Here is a 22,582-nt window from a genome sequence, read left to right as displayed (position 1 = left end):
CCCTTTGCTGTGGTGTCAGACCACACTGCTGCTATTTTCTTGTCACTGATATTCACAGAAAGTACAACTTTAACTATTCTTAAGGCAAAAACAAAGAGTAAGAGCTTGGGATGTGTTACCAGGCATGTTGCTGATAATGCTGGCGCAGGATGTGTCCTTTGCTCACCCCCCAAACCCCCTGCCAAGCCAGCTCTCCCAAGACCCCTTCCAGCCTTCTTTTAGCGCACATTTGAGGAGCCCGTGGGCTGTGGGTCAGCATGATGCTACCAGGAGGGGCACAGTGCGACAAGAGCGAGTGCCCAGGGACAGGAGAGTGGTTGTGTCGCTCCCCAGGGTGTCACAACACTTTCTGGGACATCATAGTCGAGTCCTCTTTTGCACCTCCCTTGAGAACTAGACAAGCATTGCCCCAAAATGCAGATTTCTAGGTCTGCACCTTAGACAAGTGTCTTGCTGATGTGCTGTCTAGGAAACAGAGAGAAACAGAAGGAGGTGACTAGCTTCTGCCTGGTCATTGCTTCTGCCTGGTCATTGCTATGGTGCTCTCATACTGAGGTTGTTTAAGAACATTAAGAGCATTAAATAGAATACACACTGTCTCAAGCTTTCTGGATACTCCCAGGCCATTTTACGCCTCTCTAATTGAATTGTCTGTTGCAAAACCAGATGAAAGTAATGCTTTACTTTATGAATCTTTTCTAAAGTTCTAGTTGGAAATACATCTCTCTTTTTCATCTTTTTTTTTTTTCCTTTCTTTTCTCTTAAATCTACTGAAAATTACTTTATCAGGTCTATCAACTTGGAGACTCCCATTTTAGTGTTTTAACTGAAATAACCTGAGAAATGATTGATCATTAAAGAAATATGACAACAGTCACCCAAGGAAAAAATCATGAAAGAAATTCACTACTTTCCCTGGAGCCAGAATTGATCTATTGATATAAACAATCTGAAATATCCCAACAAAAATATAATGAAATATAAAGCAGCAGCTCTTTTTTTTTTTTTTTTTTTTTTGCTTTGCCTGAATTTTAGAGAGCTGATGAGAGTAAGATATCTATGTACCATACACAACTGTGCACACCTTCTCAGGCCTGAGTAATCGTGACATCAGTTCACAACAATTAGCATCCATAGACTTGAGTGGATTAGCAGGACTATGGAAAAAACAGAACCTGTAGACACTAAAAACTTTATTAGAACAAGTTGTTTAAAATTTCAAACTCCTATATACAACTAAGTAATATTGTGTCTTTCAAATATTTACATTACAAAATAATTTGGAACAGCTATTTGATAAAACAGTTGAATATACAGCAGTCTCACATCAGAAAGGTAACAAAAGCTCAATTTAGGGTCCCCCAATGAGTTTAGCATTACAAAAAAGTTATTTTTTAATCTCAGAGCAAGAGTTATCTATGAACCTATAACTTATGTTATCTAGAAACTAAAAGAATCTTCCTTTTTGCTGAGGTTAATGTTAGGGTTATGCGCTTTACAAGTGCATAAGCAACCTTATGTTTGTAGCTTTATGGAGGAGTTATTTCTATTTTGTTAAGATACTGATCTTTAGCATATCTAGAAGAGGTGTTGGTTCTTAAATACCCTTCTTATTACCTATGTATTTCTCTAATAAATCATCCTTTGGATCTGTAGCTTTTCTGCAGGACAAGAAGGCCTCATGCTGTAAATTAGATGTCAAGTTGTCTTGAAGTGCTGGATAACTACTGAAATTATTGAAGAAAACGGAAGAAGAGGTAGCAGTTCCTTAGGGATCATCAGGTTTGTGAAACATTTTAGAACAATATGCAGTGGGAGACACTTCCCGTTGCCATGCTTTTTTTCATTTTCTACTGAGGGATGATAACTTGAGTTATCAACTGATAACTGATAACATCTATGAGTAAGTACTCGTAGATGTTGCAAGGTGATGGTGGAGTGGGTTTGCTTAGATCAGGCTAACGATGAGGATATTACCACAGAGGCTTAAATACTCTGTAGGGCATAGTGATAAAATATTTTTTAGAGTTTGCTGCTATCTTATCTGCTTATCTGGTTGTTCTCCTTTTTATTTTGTGGGTTAGAGGACCTGACTGTGTGAATGATTTAGGGAAAATGAAGGTGCACCAACAGAAGGTGTACAGTTAATACTCATGAACTGAAATATTATCATGTTTTGGCTGTAGTAATGCAGGCATAAAATGGTCTAAATCCCCTGTAATTCAATCCACCCACAAAATTAAAATACTGAGGCAAAACTCTGAGAAAGGAAATGACCAGGAACTGATGAAAAGTGTAAAACAGGAGAGCAAGGGCCATGCGGACAAGCAGAAGAGGGAAATACCAAATGGGGTGAGGGAGGAGAGGGGCCAAAGCAGTGCCTGTGGTGGTGAAGCTGCATCCCTGAACTCGGTGTGCACAAAAAGGCTTGGCTGTGAGTGAGGCTCTGGGCAGTGGCCATGGCCAATGCAGCCCTCAGTGTGAAAGTTATGATCAAAGAGAGAGACCAGCGGGCTGAAACGGAGCAGTGCAGAGCTGGGCTGAGGAATCAGATAAATGAGCGAACCCCTCCATAGTTTAGGGCTAGGGGAAGAATAACAATAATGTATATATGTTCAGGGAAAAGAGGAATAATAAAAATTGTATTTGTCTAGTAGGGAGGGAGGGAATCTTTTAGAAATATCCATAACTATACTGAAATGCAAATTACTTGACCCTTGGTCTGTTTCACACAAGGAGGACAGGACCTGATGATATTTGGTGAGATTAGATGGAATGGTACATTTTTTCAGTAGTAACGCAACATATATTAAGTTTGCACTTTTAAAAATCAGTAGATAGAGAAAATTTCTGTCAGAATTGGCCAAGGATGTGCCCAAAGCATTGTTTTGTATTTTTAAATACAAAATAAAAAAAAAATTCCTGAGAGAGAAGTTCTGAGAAAACTTCCTGAAGAGGCAAAGAAATTTTCTAGCATGCCAGAATTTAGAGAGGGTAAGTGACATGAATAATTATAAACCTCTAACCTAGGCATTAGTTCTGGAAAAAATGGATTTTAAAGCTTTATATAGAGATTGATCAATCATGAACACTGGAATAAGAATTAATGCTTAATGACATAAGTTTATAGAAAATACATTCTCTCAAGGTAAACTTGACAAAATATATAGATTAAACCTAATCTCTGAGAAACTTATTTGGAACCGTGCAGCCTTTTATCTGGCAGAAGTACCTTCCTGAATTAACATTAACCCCAAACCATCAGCATGCACAACACAGGCTCTTTTCAAATGCCACAGCAAACTGAGTTAGTGCATTGCACTATTATCAATGTGTGGCTCAGACAGGGTGATGGATCATCAGTGTGCCAGAACTGAGTTAAGCCATACAATGTCACCCTCGGGAGCTGGTTAATTTTCAAAAGCAAAAGAAAATGAAATATGAAAGGCAAGGCCTCCATGTCCAGCTGTGCTTCAACTCTCTCCAAGGAGAAGGCAGCAGCTGTTGGACAGGGAGCTGTGTGGACTGGAGCATGATGTGGTGAGAGTCACTGCTGGACACTGGTGCCCTGAACTGCTGGGTCCCACTGACTGCACTCCAACCACACAGCTGGTAATGGTCTTAAAATACAGCTTTTTATATTGTACCATTAGAAAAAAAAAACCTCAGTATCTCTGTTTTGGGCATCTTCAGGTTACTGCTTTACAAATTGTAGGAAACCTGAGCAAAACATCTTTGTCTGTTAGAAAGAAGTAGCTAGCAAAACTGCTACTGGAAAATACCTACTCCAATATTTCAAAATTTTCTAAATTTCAGTCTTCCACTTTTTCTTCCCCTTGCGACTGCATTCTTTTAAACCAATATTCTACATGATGGCTTTACTGTTAGGAAATAGTGGAAATGTTTAAAAAAGAAGTTGTGAAAGATGAACTCAAAACACTTCTTTCAAAGTTAAAAATCATCCAAACAGGGAAAATTTATTTACCATCACTCACTTACTAAATCCGATATTTGCAATAAATTGTTTTGGAACAGTGAAGAAATCTTTTATTCTTTGAGGAAATCACAAATCAAGTCAAATTCAGTAATGAATTAATATGGTTAGCTCTAAACATTTTTTTCCTTCTGTATTTTGACATGTCTTGAATTATTCACAAAGCTGAACCATCCTCTGTCAGCGATACTTAGATGCCATCACAGAGGCTTGGGGCATTTGCTTTCTCTTTTTAATCAAGCTATGCATGGTAACTTATTAGTGAATTATTTGCAGGCAAAGCAAAACTGATCATATTAAACATGTACTGAGTGGGAAGGCATTACATATTCTATTTAAATAGAATATGAGGATAGGTAGGATATAAGATACGGTAGGATAGGAATCTGCTATTTTAAATAAGGTACAAGAAGCTTTGCCCAGAAAAGGATCCACTTTTATGTGTGTTACATATTTAAGGTACTAATCCCTAGGAGACATGGTATCTAAAATCAGTGGACACAGTCAAAACATTCATATTTCCACCCTGAGGTATCCCAGGAGTCTGATTTTTTTTCAACTAAAGGTGACCAGGCACACTCAGAAGTCCATATCCTTTAGATATTGCAGGCTCAGTATTTAAAAACAGAAGCAGCAGAAAACCTCCTATAATTGAAAACCTTGACCAAGTAGTTATGCATAACACATACTTATCTAAATCTGCATTTAATGTGAGTACTGAATTGCTTAATTTTTCAACCTCACTCATTTTTTTAAAAAAGCAATGTTTTTAAGTTGAATATTCCTGAAGTAGGAGGTTGGAGAGCAGCCCTGGGCAGGGAGAAGAGTAACATGGGGAGAGCTAGCCCAGGGTGCTCATCTGGGGAACTGAAAGGCATTCTCAAAATAATACTTTTCACTACTACAGTGCCTTTAATCTGAAAACCAAAAGCACTGTGCAGAGTCTGTGCCCTCGCTGGGCTGCAGTCACTTCTGGCTATTCCTTTGAGAGGCTTTTCAGCTGCTGTCTGTCCTCAGAGCTGGTCTGTCAGTCCTAGCCTGGTACTCCCCAACAGCAGGCCTGTGCAAATCAGTGCACTGTTGAGAAAAAAGCAAATTGAGAAACAAATTTTGCATAGGCACGAGCTTCATCTCCATCAAACCAGGGTGGTCCAGAATTATGGACACTGAAACAAATACCCACCAAACCAAACCAAAACAAAGAAACCCACCAAACCCAGAACAGAATTTGTTTTAAGTGCAGCACAATACACAACTGCAGAATTAGAACAGAAACATGGACTACTTTGAGAACTTTTAGCAGGGGTGAAAAAGAGGTTTGTCTTGATTTGTGGTGAAACTCATTGCAAAAATAATTTTAATCAGTCCTTAATCTTGCTGCAGTACTTTGCTTTTTGTCTTTTTTTTTTTCTCCTTTTTCTTTTCTTCTTTTCCTTTGGTGATGTTTCCTTTCTGAAGACCATATAAAGCAGGACACAAGAAATGCATTTGCTTCTCTGGCCTTTTGAGATGAATTATATTTAAATCCAGTTCTTCCAGTATCTGGGGGATGATGAGCTTGTGTGCTGCATCCCTTTAGTCAGTTCTTTGTTGTCCTGAGGACTTCATGATTCACCATCACTGTGTAGAGATGGAAAAGAAAAAAACACCAGTGTCACACTGTTGGGTTAGTTGTCTCAGCAGGAAATAACATGCAAGAGTATCTGTAGAGTTCATGAGAATGGGTTACCAGAAAATAAATCTGTCACCCGTGCAATGGATGAACTGACACTGGCAGTGAGGGCTGCTCTGATTCCTGATGGTTCATGTCTGCCCAGCACAGCCTTTCTCCTGCTCCTGGCTCTCTCTCCGCAGCTGAGGATAACTTTGGAATTTTTGGTTTATGTCTGACCTCATAACAGGTGCATTTTCTCTTTGTCCCACTGGTTTCTGCCCAAGTGGCTCGCTCCCTAGCACTGTCTTAATAATGTTTGGCTCATGCCAATGTTAAAAAATGTGACATCTTCTATCAGCTGATTTGAATTCAGTCAGCAGGGATAACAGCAGGGTTTTAAATCACCTCTGAATCTTAAAGAGCCATTCATAACCTTAATATTTTACAGGTTTTCTTAAGTCTCTTGCCAAATTGAGACCCGTTTTGGGAATGCAGTACTTCTTACCATCCACTGACTTACCATCCACCCAAAACACTTCTCCATAAGAAGGAGTCATCCTTTTTCAGACAGAAGGACTAGGAGGGTGCCCAGCTGCACCCAAGACAAACCAAACCTCCCAGGTGATAAAGCATAGGGGGATTGCTTGTACTCCACCCCCTACAATGGCCCATGCTGTGAAGGGGACAGGCTGCACTTATTTTTCTGGGTCAGTAAAGGTCCTTGGAGCAGAGATTGGTCTCTACCCCCTTGTGCTCCACAGATCATCAGCCCTTGCCTGCTGGCCCTGCACACACTGCCTGCTCCTTCCTGCATGCACAGGATGGGAGCCCTGGCCCAGGGCAGCTGAGGGGGTTTTTCAATTTTGTGCTCAGGCACAACCAGGATTCCAGCAGTAGGTTTCAAAGGCAAGAGGTTAAGGCAGGAGGTTTTAATTCAAATACACAAATTTTGAAAATTTAACATAAATGTTAAAAATGTGTATACACACAGGTTTGTAACTTATACTATATATCATAAGTATATAATAATAGCATACTGTAATATAATAGCATAATATAATATATACTATAACCTATAGGTTTGTAACAGCCTACAAGGCCAGGGTGGGTGACCTCCACCTATCAGGGATCCCAGGTTGCCATATCTTGCCTCCTGTGCATAAATGTGCAGCCTTGATGCCCATGAGTACAAATTTTGCCATAATAATGGCTTTGTTTTTTTATTTTAGTCTTTCACTTTCCCTGCTCGAAAGAGCTGCTGAACACATCTATTTATGTGTACATAGGTCTCTTTCTGACATTATTTATTTGTCTAAGAATTTGGTTGGGAAAAGCAGATCTTGGACTGATAAGGTTCAATTGCAAATAAACAGGAAGCAATTTTTTGTCTGATTACTCAGAAATTCCACCACTTCAAATATTTTTCCACATTGAAATGAAGCATATTTCAAAATTTCGTGTGAAATTAAATTTGAGGAAGTAGCCTTGGGGTAAGGAAAACATTCAACACAGAAATATTTTACTGCCACATAGTTCTGTTCTTCAAACTTTCAAAAAAATTTATATTAAAAATTCACTTACTCCAAAGAGTAGTTTTGGGACAACCTTCATTCTGAAAATTTCAAAGTGTCTTTATTGAAATGTTTTGTCTTGTATGTTTTCAAAATTATATCAGAATCATTCATAGTTCAAAACTTTTTTGTCATGATGAAGTCTCCCTCAGCATCTTTGTGAAGCAAGAAAGCACCACCTCTGTTCAGTGTGGCCTCGAGATGTTTCCATACTAAAATACTGATAAAATCTAAAAAATAAATTGCCCTAATTTTAGAAGAATTTTGTCCAAACAAAGCAGTCTTTCAGAATCTTAAATTGAATCTAATATTCCTGCACTTTGTGTTCAACTAATATCCCTTGTCTAAGCAACTCTGAATGTTTTAGAGATAAATCTCCTATTTTTACTTGCATTTGTTTGCCTTTCTACAATTTAGGGGCATAACTTTTTCTAATCTAGTCTGATTCTAAGATACCATTTACAAGAAAATCTGCTTAAATAATGTGCATGCCTTTGCTCTGACTGAAGTGTACTTATTGGAAGAGGGGTTTTTTTTGTAAGGCTTAAGCCTCACTTTAGTGCTATGAAACAGTTCTGTTTTACAGATGGGGAGCTTGAGGTAGGGTGTAGCCCAAAGATGCCTTTTGATAGCGAGGAGCAAAACCTCCTTCTTCTGATGAGGTTAATGCAAATCCAGTACAAAAACATTCCTTTAGCAAGGATGGTAAAACGACAGCTCAAGCTGGTAGGCCATGATGATTTTTTTTTTTTTCCTTAAGATGAATTGTTAAAGATTTGGAAAGTAAACTTGATGCTGAGGGTGGTGTTGTGCTTAAAAAGCCTTTTACAGTATAACTTCTGCTGTTGTTAACTTATGGCTGAAGCATCCTTTGTCCTATACTCCCTGGTATAGGGAGTGGTATGCTCAGCAAATCTGCTTTGAGAGTACTGCTGTGCAGCTGCCTCTCCTTAACAATTTTCCCCCCTCTGAGTTATCATTTAGCAGCAGGAAGGGAAGACACAGATGGCTAACAAATCCAGGATCTTTTCCAGTTGCTAAGGGTAAAATTAATGTGCTTGCTTGCATCTGGAACATAGCATCTAAGCCTTTTTTTTTAAAACAAAACTGAACAAAAACAACAACAATGATTTCACTTGCAAGAGGTGTAAAAAGAAACCTTTTATGTACGAGTGGCTGTAGTGGACAAGCCTCGTCCAAAGGTTCCTCTGAAACTGCAGCTTTGGAGCAACTGAGCTGAAACCTCTGCAGCAGTGGTGATTTAACATCCCTATTTCACTCCTAAGCAAGGAAATTCAGAAAAGAGGATTGGAATATTATGACAGTCTACAATAGAGGTACAATTCTGCCAGAGAGGCATGTTCAGTGGAATTATCCAATGCCATGGGAAGCAGAGGACCTAGGTCCTCTCCCTGCTCCTGGCCTTGCCTGACTGCATCACTGCTTCCACTGCACCAGGGATTTCTTGGCACACAGGACGTCTTGTTTATCATAACCTGGCACAGAGAAGCTGCTTTGCCCACTCCTCAAAATGCAGCTGCAACACAAGGGTGCAGGCAAGGGCAATGTGCAGCCTCTTGTTTCCAGCTGGAAACAAGAACCAGAATTTTTAATTAGGGAAAATTGCGAGGGGTTTAGGAGTTCTGGCCAAAATCCTGAGGAAACCAAGCAGAAAGATTTTAAGCTTACAAGCTGTCAGGATTGCGGTTTTGCATCCCACTGGGATCTCCGCTTGGACTATCAACTAGTGCCAGCTCTGGGGGAGTGCTGCAAGGGGGCACCGGGAAGATCCTTCGTGCCTCTCATTCTCATTTTTTTCTTGGAGTCAGACCAGTCCCTGTCTGTCAGGTCACAGCTCCAGCCAAAACCTCTGGCAGTGTTCCCCAGGAACCTATAGGCACCAGGTGGCAGAGGGGAGCTGGGTGCCTTTGGTGAAGAGTGCCAGGGAAGCTATACTGAATGCTTGTATTAACACCTTGGGAAACTGTGATTAAAGTCTGATCAGTGAGTGAAACTCCATCTGTGCCATCTGGTTGTCTGTCTTGCACCATTTTACAACTGTAAGATTATTTAGCAGTGCAGTTTACAGGAAGAGACCTTTTCAGAAATAAGGGTGTCAAGCCTTTAAGTTGAAGTCAAAGTTTCTATATGTAAAAATTTTAAAACTTAAATGGACCAAAGAATAATTCTATAATTACATAAAAAAATCCAGATTTAGTATTATATAGTATTTTATAGTATTATATATTTAGTATGTATTACATATGTTGCTATATATATTATATAGTATATTATATAGTATTATATATTTAATATTTTGTATTATTTGAAGAAATATATTGACTGTATTTCTTCAAATGATATAATGAATTAAAGTACCTTGGGTTGGCAATTGATTCTTTTTCTTCTTCTCTTACAGTAGGCAAACATTCACAGTCACCTGGAAAAGGTAAGAAACAAGACTTCAGTTACTCTTGGCAGTTGTTCTACATTTATTTCAAAAGCACATCAACTTTTATCAAGCAATCACTCTAGAATACAGATCTGCAGGTGAATTTCTGCACCCTTTTATCTGCATGGTCCCCATAGCATAAATCTTACACATCTTTCCCTTTGATAGGTGTTGCCACCATTTATTTATTATATATATGTCAGTTCTTTATGTACAGCTATACAGATGAGCTGCTTTTGAGGACTGTCTCCACACACACACACACAAAAGAAAGTGTGTAAAATATTTGCTCCCTTCTCTCCACAAAATTTTAAAAATATATTTTACACCACTTTTTTTCCCACGTAGTACACTTAGTTCCTCTCTTTCACTACTGCCACTTAGCACATGTTTTCTACAAGAGCTTACAGACCGAGAAGGTCAAAACCCCATCATGTGGAGCACTGTGCTAAAGCAAAGAAATGCTCCAAAGAGCTTTATGTCCTGAAAAATAAAGCATGCCCAGTAGGTCAGGCAAATGAGCCTTTTGGATAGAAGGCAAGGGACCAGGAATGAGAAAAAAAAAATCAGTGTTTCAGCATTTCCTAGCCAGTGGAAAGTTGCTCATGGTTCAAAATTAGGCCTTGGTTAACTCATGGCTTACCAAAGACCTGCATTTTTTGAGGACACCCTGGAAGGACAATGCAGACCCCCAAGAGGGATTTGACTGGGAATTCACCTGGGAGAAAAATGGAGGGAAAAATGCAAGGTACTTATAAGTAACTGAGAAAGCAGCTGAAGATGCTGCTGCTGGTAGTTACTGCATGTTCTAATTGCTCCATGAGCTGATAGCTATACAAGGGAGGGGAAGGGTGTATTCATAGGTTCCTGGTGGCAATTTTAAATAAATGGTGGTCTCAACTATGAGCAAATGGCTGTTTCTTCTACAATACCTCAATGTAGAGCTCAAAAGTGTAGAAATTCTGGAGACTGAAAGGACTAGATGCTTCAGAGAAGCTAGTAAATAGCATTAAAATGTGTATTTAAAAATATAAATAGCATTCACAGCTATAAGTGTGTTTAATAGAAATGTCTACTGGAAACTGAAAACATTTATGAGATTCTATCACATATTAAAAATAAACTCCCACACAAACTAAAATACTCCTCTGAAAAAAATCTACCTCTGACATTTGTTCAGTTATTTTAGTAGGAAGGAGTCAAGAGCACAACTAAAAATGTTGTAGGAAAAGCAGTGATACACATACAAAACACCTTCCTATGCATGGGATCTACGTCAGCAGGCAAGAGAAGGAGGATGGACCAGAGGGGTTACCGTGTACCATTTTTGTTCATGCTGTTCATCCATTTATCAAGCTCCTCCATTTCTATCTCCATAACAGAAGGTGTGTCTTCTTCAAAAATAGGACTTGAGAGAAGAGAGGGGGGGAAAAAAAAAGCATTACACAAAATGCTTTATTCAAACAACTTACAATGTAGTGATTTTGTATGACTCTGCTATAAATCCAGACACATGTATTAACTCTGGAAAGCCATCCTAGCCCAGTAATCTGAAGAGAGATCAGCCCAATGGGTGTGAACCAAGGGGCCACAAACAGAAACAAGGGAGTGGCACCGAGATGCCAGTCCCGGGCAGAGGTAGGGCCAGCTGAGACATAACACGCAGAGGGACTCAGACTGTGCAGCCAGAGACATGCCAGGGCATAGGATCACTGCAGATTCTTGACAACTCTCCCTGTTGTAAATAGAAAACTAAAAAAATAAATAGGATAGTTTGTCTCTGCCCTCCTGGAACCTGTGACAGAAGTACCACTGTTCCAGTGTTAAAAGGTGAAGGCCTAAAGTTTCATCGTAGCTGTGACTGACATTTGCAGTGACTTCAAAAGGAAAGGTCATGAGAGCTGCATTTATTTAAATGCCTTTGCTTAGCTTCCTTTTGCTTATCATTCCTGCAGTCATATGGTAGAAAGTCTATTTTTAGCAAAAAAAAATTGTTTTTTTTTACTTGTAGAGCCAATTCATGAACTTTCAGCATTGATTAGCAAGATGGAGGTAAAATAAAATAATAAAAATTATGACTCTGATAAGAGCCACACAGCTTCTGTCTTGTTTTGCAAGCATCTAAGGCATTGTTCTGTGGCAGCCAGGCAAGCCTTTGTGCCTCTCCTCTGAGTAAGAAGATAAACTTGAAAAACAGGGGAGCAAGACACAGAGCTTATTCTGAATAGCAAAAGCCTGTGATGAGCCTGGGAACTGATCCCCTTTGCTCATGGGGCACCTTGTACCTCTTGTACAGCAGGAGGTGCCTAAGAGCAGGCTCAGCAAGGGCTGTGGGTGTCTGTGGGGCAGCCCTTGCCTCAGTCACCACTAACTCTTGTTCTCCTGCTCTAGTCTTACACTTCAGCCACAACCTGAAGACACACTTTATCCACACGTTCAGATTGCTGGTTCAATTGATGGCAGAAAGCAATGGTGTTTAGTGTACAGCTGAATTAAAAGAGGCAACAAAGGAGACAAAGGTTAGAGTAAAAAACCCTTTTTTTAAAAGAATGATATTCATAAAGTTTACCTTTTTACATTTTCGCTTCCCAGCTCATCTGAAAAAGAAGAAAGTTGGTGTTCATATTTCTGCATATTTACCCATTTTATTCACAGGGTCCAGACAGCATGCAAGCCTTGAATAAGGCCAAGTAAAACAGATTGCATTTTCAAAAGGCATAAAAACTAAATTACAGATGAAAGACAAAACATTTTCTCCTGTTTGCAATTTTCAGAGGAACCCATTACTTCAAACCAAAAAGCATCTCATTATTAGCTCAGCCATGCTGGGAGGAAGCCCAGTGTTGGTGTTGCAGTGGGCAGGACAGGGCAGATGCACACTTCCTTCAGCTAAACAGATGTGCTGAGGGAAATGGTATCCTGAAAAGGAGCCACTTATGCATAAAAATTGTTTACTGGAAGCACTGGGACATTTTGCTACAGATTACACTCGGGTAATTCAGCTCTGTCTGGAGACTCTGGGAGCCACTCATGGGGAGAAGGACGGGGGGCAGTTGGACTGCATTGCAGATTAGATCTCACTCAGGCAAATGAAGCTGAACTAGCCAGATGTCAAAAGGGATCCAATCTACCAAGACAAAGTAAAAATGCGGGGGGGGAATGGTGTCACAGACATAATCCTGGTAAATATCTTCACCTCCAGGAATCAAGTGACTGAAAAACCTGTCTTAAATCACCTAATTTTCAATTCATTGTTGGCAGTGGGTGATACGTCCCGGTTGTTCCAGCACACTCCCAGACTGCAGAGCCACCCCAGAACCACAGAGCCATCTGCCCCAGCCTTGAAGATGCTCAAAATCCCAGGCTGGCACAGGGAATGAGGTCCTAGGATTGTGTTCTAAAAGGCACCAAATTTTCTAACCCTCTGAAGAGTATACCTGCATTTCAATCATCCAGAAACAGGCAGGCAACTGGGTGCCTGGTTGCAAATTCATAGTTTGTTAGAGGGAAACCCAGTGATCAGGCAAATGCAACCTAAAAGTGCCCTGAAAACTTGGTTTAAAATCTGTTGAATGTGTTGCACTGTCTGCAGGCTGATGAGCTGACAGCTGCACTCTGACCATGTAAAGACTCTGGCACGACCATCTCAGAATTTCACTTACCAACTATGTGGTTTTAATATGACACCTCAGTTTGCTCTCCTGTGGCTTGACACTCCAAGTTACCAATTCCTTTGTTAACAGATCACAGCACCTTCCTGAAGCATTGCTCACCCTACTGCAGTACCCAGGCAGTCTGACCTAGCTCATTTGCTGTGATGTCTTCATAACAGCCTCCACCCTATGGAATCTGGATTCCTTAAAACTGTTCCTTAAAATTATTTTTCTTGTGCTTATTTCAGTGAAGCTCCAAGCTTTACCTTGTGGGCACTCTGGGCAGTAGAAGCATTAACTTCACCTTGCCTAAAGTTGTTGAGCATAAAGACAGAACATGCATTTGCAGCCACGGCTGCATCCCTGAGCATTCTCAGCATTTCCAGGAGCCAGAGATTGGTGCCAGGGCTTCCATGGGTGTGGCAGCATGAGCAGGATGTGCCAAGGGGCAGAAGTAGCTCCTGCCCAAGGAGAGGTGTGTGACCAGGTACTGCTGGCTGGGGAGGATCCCTCTCTTACTTGTCAAACATGCAACTACAAGCAGAGAAGGGCATCCTAAGTGTGGCATCCCATGCCTCAAAATAATGTTCTGTTAATGCTGAACACATCCTAGAAACAGCCTTTTGATTCACAAGAAGACAAATTTACCTTGCTTGGACTTTTTCCTTTTATGATGCATTATAAAAAATGTGATCAACAGAATCATCAGGACCAGCAGCGCCACAGGGACAACATATATCAATATAGACTGTTCTGCTGCATCTAGGCTGTCCTCATCATTCACAGCATTCAGTTCAGTACTTGGAGAACTCTGTGTTTCAAAGCTGCTTTCAGTGGTGCTTTCAGTTACAAGTACTGGCTCATCCACAGTCGAAGGACCCGTAGCAGGAAGATGTGTTGCTGTAAAAGCGGGTAATATCACCGATCCATCTCCTGATCCATCAAATCCAGGGTCTGTCAAATATATGAAGACAACATTTTAAGGGTTTCATTAGCATTATCAGTGAGTCAAAGTGTACAGCTGTAGTATTTACTTCCCATTTGATGTCTAAAAAAAACAACAGCAGATGCCCCATACACACAGAGATTGGAAGTCATGGGCTTTGGATGTAAAAGTAGATCTCAACTTTGTCACATAATGTTACCAGTCATGACCATGTTCTTCAGCTGACATTTACTGGGACATGTCAGCATGTGTCATCTGTCTGCACACAGCTGCCTTGCACAAACAGACTTCTTTTCCTGCAGGTTGGCATCCGGTCTTGCTCACATGCAAAATTATTCTGCTTCTCAGCAAACCACACCAGCCTGTTTTGCTTTTCAGTCTTGGCCCATATGTTCCCCCCACCACCCCCCCTACCCAAGGAGTTAGGTACTGCCTTCAGGTAGACCATTATCCCTGGTTCACCAGTTCCTTTGGCTCACTCATCTCCCTGTTTCTGTGCCTTTCACAAATTTGTCAAATTTATCTCACTGTGAAAAACAGAATTGGTTAAAAAAAGTCTGAAGGATGCAAAAGCTGCTGACTTTCACTTCTGCATGGACTAGAAGAGGTGGTAGTGACACGGGGAGCATGCTGCATACAATTAATTGTTCTTCTGACTGATTCTTCAGGCTGGCTGAAGGAGTGTATAGCAAAGCATCAGTGCTGGACATTCCCCATAAGTGCTAAGACTGGGGGTTTTGAACTTTGATCTCAGTTCTGGTTTCATTTATCATGCATTGTGCAAGAGAAGTGGCTAAAATTGGCTGTGTCAGTAATAGTGAAACAGGTGCTTTTTGTGCGTTTAGGTTAGAGTCTATTGACTGTCACAGAGTTTAAAAGCTTTAAAGAAGTACAGCAAATTCTGGGCTGATACTGTATTCTATACTGATGCCAAAAATCCTATTGTAGCCAGAGGAGCAAGAATCAGTCTTTAGATAAATTACAACATGAAATTAAATGATGGGCTTTTTTTTTGTGTTATCTGCCCTTTCAGATACAATGCTGGAATGGTGCACATCTCATTTCATGCAATAAAGCAGGATGGGATTTCTCGACTTTTGCAATTACATGTTTCTCCTTGTTCTTGTAAAGTGCTGGGCAGCCAGAGTTTCCACTAGAGTTAGCAAGAGCTTAAGGTTTTCAGCACCTTAGTGCTGGCATTTCCAATCTCACAGGACTGGAACCAAAAGTACTTAGCATTTTAAATGCTTTCGTAAACACATTAATCTTCATAATGGCCCTGAGAGATGAGCAGTTATCATCTCCATTTTATAAATGCGAAATCAGAAGGACAGGGATGCTGTCCTTCCCAGGGATGCCAAGTGAGAGAGAAAAACTGAGATTAGAGCGCTATCTCATGCTTAATCCACTCTGCAGCATCTCCTCTCCCACCAGATTTGTCTCAAAGAGGAGATGAGTATTTCATGAGACTTTGTTCAAGGAAACCCAATTTCAGATGAATAAAATTACTTGAGTGTGACAGCAGTGTTTTATCTAGATTTTTATGCTGCATATATCACACAGGCATCTGATTGTTTCATCCTTTCCTAAAAGCTAGGAAAGAATTTGAATACTTAATGTAATACTGTGAAGGTCACCAGACTCCTGCACCACAACAGGGCAATGAAGATGCTACCTCTTCTGTGGCAAATCACTTTGTATCAACAGTCTGTCTCTTCTGTATTTAGTATTTCAGTCAAAAGCAAAACACAACCTCTGCCTCCCTTGCAGGTAACGACCCCTTTAGGTGTGTGCTGCTCCACCCCTTCCCTCGATCTGCTGGCTGCCCTTACTCTTACTGCAGAGGACAGGAGGGAGAGCTCCTCTCCGTTATTAGTTTGGCCATTTGACTTTTCTTTTCCAAGGTAGTTTTTAGCTCCCAGTGCCTGCAGCCACTCCATTTCAATTGCTGTTGTGCAGAGCGGCGAGGCAGCACGAGAGATGTCTGTGCTGCAGACTGTGGCATGATGGACTGTGCCACAGGCAGAGCTGATGGCCCACTGCAGCCTCCCTGAACCTCTTTGGTGACCTTGCTTCATATTCCTCCTCTAGCCATTGCCCTTGAAACCCATTGCCTGCCACATTTGATATATTGAGAGGGACAAGCCTGTTGCTTAAAATAGGAAAAGGGTGTGGAGAAAATACCTTACTTTTCATTTATTCATAGAGCTAAAATAGATTTTTCAAATGTCTAAGGCATGGTGTGGCTTTAAAGCAAAGCAAACAGTCACACCTCATTAACTGCAGTGATAAACTTTCAGCTGCAGAGTATGCTGTGCTTGATTTCCGAGAGAGATTTTTCCAGTATCTCTGCCACTTTGCCTGGTTTTGAACAATGAAGCAGACTTCAAACCATTTGTCTCTGTGAAACAGAATTACCTTTTCTAGTCTCTAGGCAAAGAAAATGGCAAATCACACGGAGTGACCTTGCTGCCACGGATTTTTTTCACTTTGCATAATTCCAGGGACAAAACAGCATCTCTCTGGGAACACCATTTCCTCTTACAGAGATCTTTTCTCTGAGTGAATTAAATACATCTTTCAGCAGAAGGGCAGCCAATTGCACAATGTTCTTGCAAGGATATTGCTCTTATTTCCTGCATTTTACTTGCTGCCTCTACACATCCCGCTCCCCTGTCACCTCCGAGGAACAGAGCTCAGCCTCAAGGGATGCCTCACATGTCACCCAGCAGTTGCTCTCACTCTCAGGCCACCCACACATCACCCTTTTTACACAGTAGGAAAGCACAACCTGCACCTGGGCTGGCCCAGTGGCTCACGTCAGGGAAGGATTTGTGCCTCCAGTCCGACAGGGAGAGTTGGGCTCAGGCCTCCGGGTGCAGCTGCAGCGCCTGCCGCAGCCGCCCACCCATGCCACATGAGACATACATGGCTGACCTCAAGATAGATGCTATTTTTCATAGTGTTTCAATTAAAGTGCTCAAAATAGGAAGTGGGCTGTGTTGCAGCTGGCCCTGATGGCTGTTTGGTGGGGTGAATGAAAGCTGGGCTTTACAAGGTTTGGAGCAGGGCAGAATAACATCTGAAAGTTGGAGATTTTGTGAAATACTGGTCAAATATTTCTCTAAGTCAGATATGCAGTGATAATTCGTACCATGAACTGTCTTGTCACTGTGCTGGGGTTTCATCTTGCAGACATCTACTAGCTCCCTGCAAATGGGAATCATACAGCAATGCAGCATGACATTCAGGATGGAAAAGCAAGGTCAGTGGAGTATAACAAAGAGCAAGTCACACGTGACCATATAGCTATCTCCTTGACTTTGCAGACCTTTCTCTTGTTGAGCTCAGCCTCATGCTGTTGGCTACATTCCAACATCCATACTCATCCCTCTGCACCTCTTGTCCAAGGAGCAAATGCTCATTCAACAACCACATGGGCTTCACCTTTGCCTGGACCACCTGGAACATGAATGCTGGTGATTTCCTCCTGTGTTAAGGGAAGTGGATGGGAACACGCCACACCACAGCTTCAGCCCAGCCCGTATTGCCACTTTCCATGCTTTCAAGAGAAGAAGGGAGAGGGGCTGACATGCAGCTGCATCCCACCCTGATGGGAAGGTGGGCATAGCTGGAACTGGAAGCTAAGAAGCTGGAAGTCAGGAAGTTCTAATTCAATTTAACTATTGTTGTAATAAGAGAAGCTTTCAACATCTTTCATGTCTCATGTAGCCAATAAAACCAATAGTGAATAAAAAGCTCCAAAAGTACCTACCTACATCCCCATCCCATTATTAATAAACAAAAATCCAACTACACTATAGTGTCTACTGACAGAAGAAAAAGCAATGAGAAAGAAAAAAAGCAAGAGCTATGTCAGTGGGATAGCCAGGCTTGCTAGTTTGAAAAGAAAATTTCTATTTCTCCAAACTTTCTCATAAGCTATAAAAATGCAGTGAAAGGACGGCTTACAAGAAAGTGACAGAACAAGAAAAGGCTATAAAGCTGGAATCAATACACACAGGGTGTAGTCATACCACTCCACAGGGTCTGTATGATCCTCTCGTGCATTGCTTGGCTCATCCCTGCACTGCTCCTCTCTCCACATTTCAGGTTGCTGTAAGAAGGGCTGCTCCTTGCCGTGGCCAGGGCTTGCCCGGCTGCCTGTTGTGGCAGGCCTTGCCTGTCAGTCTGGCTGGAAGAAGAATCCTTAAAAGCCTGCAGGCTAGCTGTTGGGAGCATACACTCTTCTGATGAGGGAGCACAAGCATTTCAGGGTGGCTAATCTGTAGACAAGATCCTATTAAAAGGAGGTGCTTAGAAAGCGTTATCTAGGTATAACCTGAAAGAGGAAACAACTGTTTAAGCTCATTTATACAAGATGGAAACTGCTTTTCCTCACTTTATTTCTATCCAGCTGAAGTACTGCATTAACAGGTGGTGTTGCAAATTCAGTCACACATCTTAGAATGAAACTGTAGAATAAACCTGTAGTCTCATTGCTCACCCCCAGTACTAAAGGCTTTCCAGACCAATTTATGGATTTAGTTGCTTCTACTTAATCGGGCGGCCTTCTAGCTCTGCATCTGTGATACCAGTGCGACCTCCCTGTGATGCAAATCTCTGCTCCTTGCCCTCAGGAGGACTCTGAAATTAAAGATTCAAAAGCTCTGGAGGCTTTCAAGCTATCATAAAATCTCTGGAGGGAAAAGAGACTGGTGTCAGTGACTGAAAATTAGTATACAGTCTTGCTGATGTAAATGAGAGTTTTTCTGAAGTGTCCCTGAAGCACCTGAATAAAACAGTGAATGTTTGTGTGTGTGGCTAGAATGGAGGAATGGTAGTAAATAGGGAGGAGAAGTTGATATGTTCAGTAGAAAGGATCTACATGTTAGGGTGCTGCACTTTGGAAAGGGAAAATGTAGCAAATCCTCATTTCTTACGCTGCTACTTTGCTAGATGATTTTAAGAGGTGATTGTTATAGGTTCAAACCCATTCTCAGTTCATTACTGTGGGGAGGAACAGGTCAAAACTATTGCTGTCTTAGAGACCTCGGCTTTGCAGGGAAGACAACCTAAAAGACACTTGTCTGCCAAGGAGAGAGCCACTACCTGTGCTCGTGGTACAAGCTGCTGAACATCTGGATCCTTGATAACAGTGCTTCTTTGAATGACAATTCAAAACAATAGCACAAAGACACAGACAAAATAAAGCACTACCTGCAACCACTTCAGCTCTTCCACTTGGTCATCTTACATGTTTCAATGTTCCTCTCCCTCATACATTTTCTTGCTCCCCATGTCAGACCATTTATGCTGCAATTTCCAACGCGTTTCACCGAACGCAGTGGGAGATGGGCTAGCCTGGGAAATGACTCAAGGGTCAGAGTAGTAAGGGTCTTAATGCTTGTTACTAGGGTCAGCACACACACCTAGGTAGGTCTCCAGGGCTGCTGCAAGGCTGAGCAGTGAGTACCATCCCCTGCAGCAGAGATGATGCCCTACACTATTACCTGTAGGGCTTCCTGACTGCATTAAAGTGGAAGGGAACTGCTGCAAATCCAAACAGCCCCTCAGTGTGTAGCTGGGAGAAGGCCAGCACTCAGAGCTGAGACTTCAGGAATGCTCTCAGAGCTACTGGATTAGAGTAATTGTAGCATCACAGGGAGAAAAACATCCATAAATCATAATCCAAATGGCAAGGCTAGGCTTTTACGAGGCTCTGGCATGGTATGGGAACAGGACTTATAAAGACTTCAATCTGTCTGTGCTATAAGATTTAATCATACTCTGTTTGCCTATTTTGTAAATGTTCTCTAGACAGCAGACAACTTAAAAGGTGAAGGCTCTGTCTGGCAAAAGGTAAAAAAATATCCCTTAAAGTTCCTGCCCTGTTGATCTGTGAGCAAGGAAGGGTGAGAGCAAAGAATCTCCCTGGGAGGCTGCTCTCAGTGGAGGGGTTCCTGACCCACCAGTGCCTGTGGGGAACGTGAGCCCTACATAAACTTTCCCCCCACCAGTTTAATTTCCCCCCCAAGGCTCAAGTTCACAACTTCCCCATCCAACCCTTGCAGTCAGAGTTAGTCCCCAGGTGCATTTTGGGGCTGGTTCCACAGGCAAAAATCGCCTTTGTGTGGGTAGCAAAGGTGGGTGCTCTCCTCCCCTTCCCCTGTGGATTGGCTCCATAGAGTCAGAGCTCACAGGGCTTGGGGAGGGCTCCGGCAGGACTGACTCACTCTCAAAGAGGAACCATTCCAAACCAGAATTTAAAGGTGGACCTAGTGGTAGGAAGTGGGGAGCGTGGGGAGTGCGGCACACCTGGTGTGTGACATCTGCCTGGCGCTTCTGCAGCCCCCAGTGCCCATTGCAGAGAAGGGAAGGGGGGCACCCAGTCATGAGCTGAGGAGCCCCGGGCTAAGGCAGCCCCTCCCCATGGAGAGGTGGTGATGAAATAATAGTTCTCAGTACCCTGCACAAGAGCTAGAGAAGCAGGAGCCTGATCACTCTGCATTGCCCTCATTGCCTTCACTGTACTCCTCCATTTCCCTGGGATCTCTGTTTTGCTCTGCCCATGGCAGGACTTTTGTTCCTCTGACCACTTGGATTCTGAGCTACACTCAATGCTTGCAGCATATTTTCCTGACGTGGCTGCAGTGCAGCAGGGCTGTAGTAACACAGCCAAACCCAAAACATTTTATACCTCACTTAGCTCGCTCGTACAGTTAAGCAAGTTCAGTGCAAGCGGCTCAGCAGCAGCACGCCAGGAGCCTGCAGCCCAGCTCTACACCCTGCTTATAGTACTGTTCTTCAGGGAAAAAGCACTCACAGCAAACCCCCGGTTCCAGCAGTGCATTTTAGGACATGAAGAGAAGTCCAGTGATGTCTGAGAGTGACCATCCTCTCTCCCTGCCTTCTGCAGAGCTCCCGCTCGCTGCAGCAGCACAGAGGCAGCAAACACTTCTAGTCCTACCAGGGCACTTCGGCAGGGACTTGTTTGACACCGAAAGGCTCACAAGCGCTGCCTCGGCAGCTGGTAGGTGCATTCCTGAAGAAATGCAGCTCACTACGAGAGCTGCCTGTCATGCTCAATCGCTGGCTGCCAAAATGCCAGTGGAACCAATGACCCCTGCCAACAGGCGAGTCTCTGCAATGACACCCCACCGCCCCAGCATTTTGCCACAAGCTGCTTTTCCGCTCATGGGTCTTCTCTTCCAAGGGTCAGAACCTCAGTCCACGGTGCCAGCCACTTTGTTCTGCAGCTGAGAGTTCAAAACATTTTGTCTCCGGAACCGGCTGTTCCTTTGTTAAACCAGTTTCAGTGCACCGGGACTGCGGAAATCGCCAGTCACCTTTTGAATGGAAGCAGTGCTTTGCCTTTAACTTTGTTATTAAACAAAGTTAAATAACTTTGTGGTGCGGGGTTTCAAAAGGTTCAGAAAGCAACTAAAATTAGAAGCAAAATGCCTGATGGGTCAACGTGGAAGCTCCGGTTCCCTACACACCTGCAATTTAGGAAATGTAGGAATCGTAGGATTTGTTTGCCGCTGTTCGGGGATAGGTCTAAGGGGAAAAAAAGTCAAAGCTTTGAAAAAAAGAGTCGTCTGAAAACAGAGAGGGTAAACGCAGCAAAAAGCAGCAGAGAGCAAGTCCCCACAGATCTCCTCCCAGCGCTCAGTTTGGAGGGTGTTGCCCTCCAAATTCGGTCCCATTGCTGCGGGCGAGACCCGCGGTCCCAGCCGGGCAGCCAGAGGCGCTCCCTTACTCACCGCTGCCGGCAGATGCTGCGGCCAGCGCCAGCCCGGAGAGCAGCGCCGTCAGCCCGGCGCTCCGCATGCTGCCCCGCCTGCGCTGCCAGCCCGGGGCGCTCCCGCAGCCTCCCCGCTGCACCCCGACATCTACATTTCCTGCTTCCTGCCGGCGAGCATCTGAGCTGCATTTCTGCAGGAGATGGACTCTCTTTGATGGGTTTTTAGGAAGTGATGTAATTCCGTCTGGGCCTGTCAAGCGAGCAATGATTGCAAAAGAAAGAAGAAGGGAAAAAAAAGCAGAAGTTGCTCCTCAGGCACACACTTGGCTGAAGCACCCTTATGCTGTAGGTGTCTCTTCCTCTCCTTTCAGTCCTGACTTTACTACCTCCTATCTTCATCCACACACAAATCACACAAATCACAGATCGCACAAACACAATTCAGCCACAAAACGTCATATATGTATGTTAGCAGGAAGGTTTTATGCCACTTTTCAGGGTGGTTAAGCAAGAAAATTTCAATAGTGCCTCCCCTCCTGCCTTGGTTTTAAAGCTGTAATTGGGG

The 22,582-nt window shown here is 42.6% G+C and overlaps 1 protein-coding gene across 2 annotated transcripts; it reads right to left on the bottom strand.

Moving 5' to 3' along the window:
• Positions 1-1,176: 1,176 nt before the first annotated feature.
• TMEM154 (transmembrane protein 154) lies at positions 1,177-22,197 on the bottom strand. 2 transcript variants are annotated; one of them, XM_086891454.1, is made up of 6 exons: positions 18,308-22,197; positions 13,973-14,278; positions 12,241-12,268; positions 10,994-11,079; positions 9,599-9,659; positions 1,177-5,614 (listed from the first exon to the last, which is right to left on the bottom strand). In XM_086891454.1, the coding sequence occupies exons 1-6, from the start codon at positions 18,510-18,512 to the stop codon at positions 5,599-5,601; spliced, it is 702 nt and encodes a 233-aa protein (XP_086747580.1). In that variant the 5' UTR covers positions 18,513-22,197; the 3' UTR covers positions 1,177-5,598. The 2 variants fall into 2 exon arrangements, with proteins under 2 accessions (XP_086747580.1, XP_086747582.1); XM_086891456.1 differs by having other exon boundaries at positions 22,037-22,192.
• Between the last annotated feature and the right edge of the window lie 385 nt (positions 22,198-22,582).

Source organism: Cyanistes caeruleus, chromosome 5 (assembly GCF_971803275.1).
Source record: "Cyanistes caeruleus chromosome 5, bCyaCae1.hap1.1, whole genome shotgun sequence".
Lineage (NCBI taxonomy): Eukaryota > Metazoa > Chordata > Aves > Passeriformes > Paridae > Cyanistes > Cyanistes caeruleus.
Note: the sequence above shows the minus strand (reverse complement) of the source record. Positions and strands in the feature narration are given on the sequence as shown.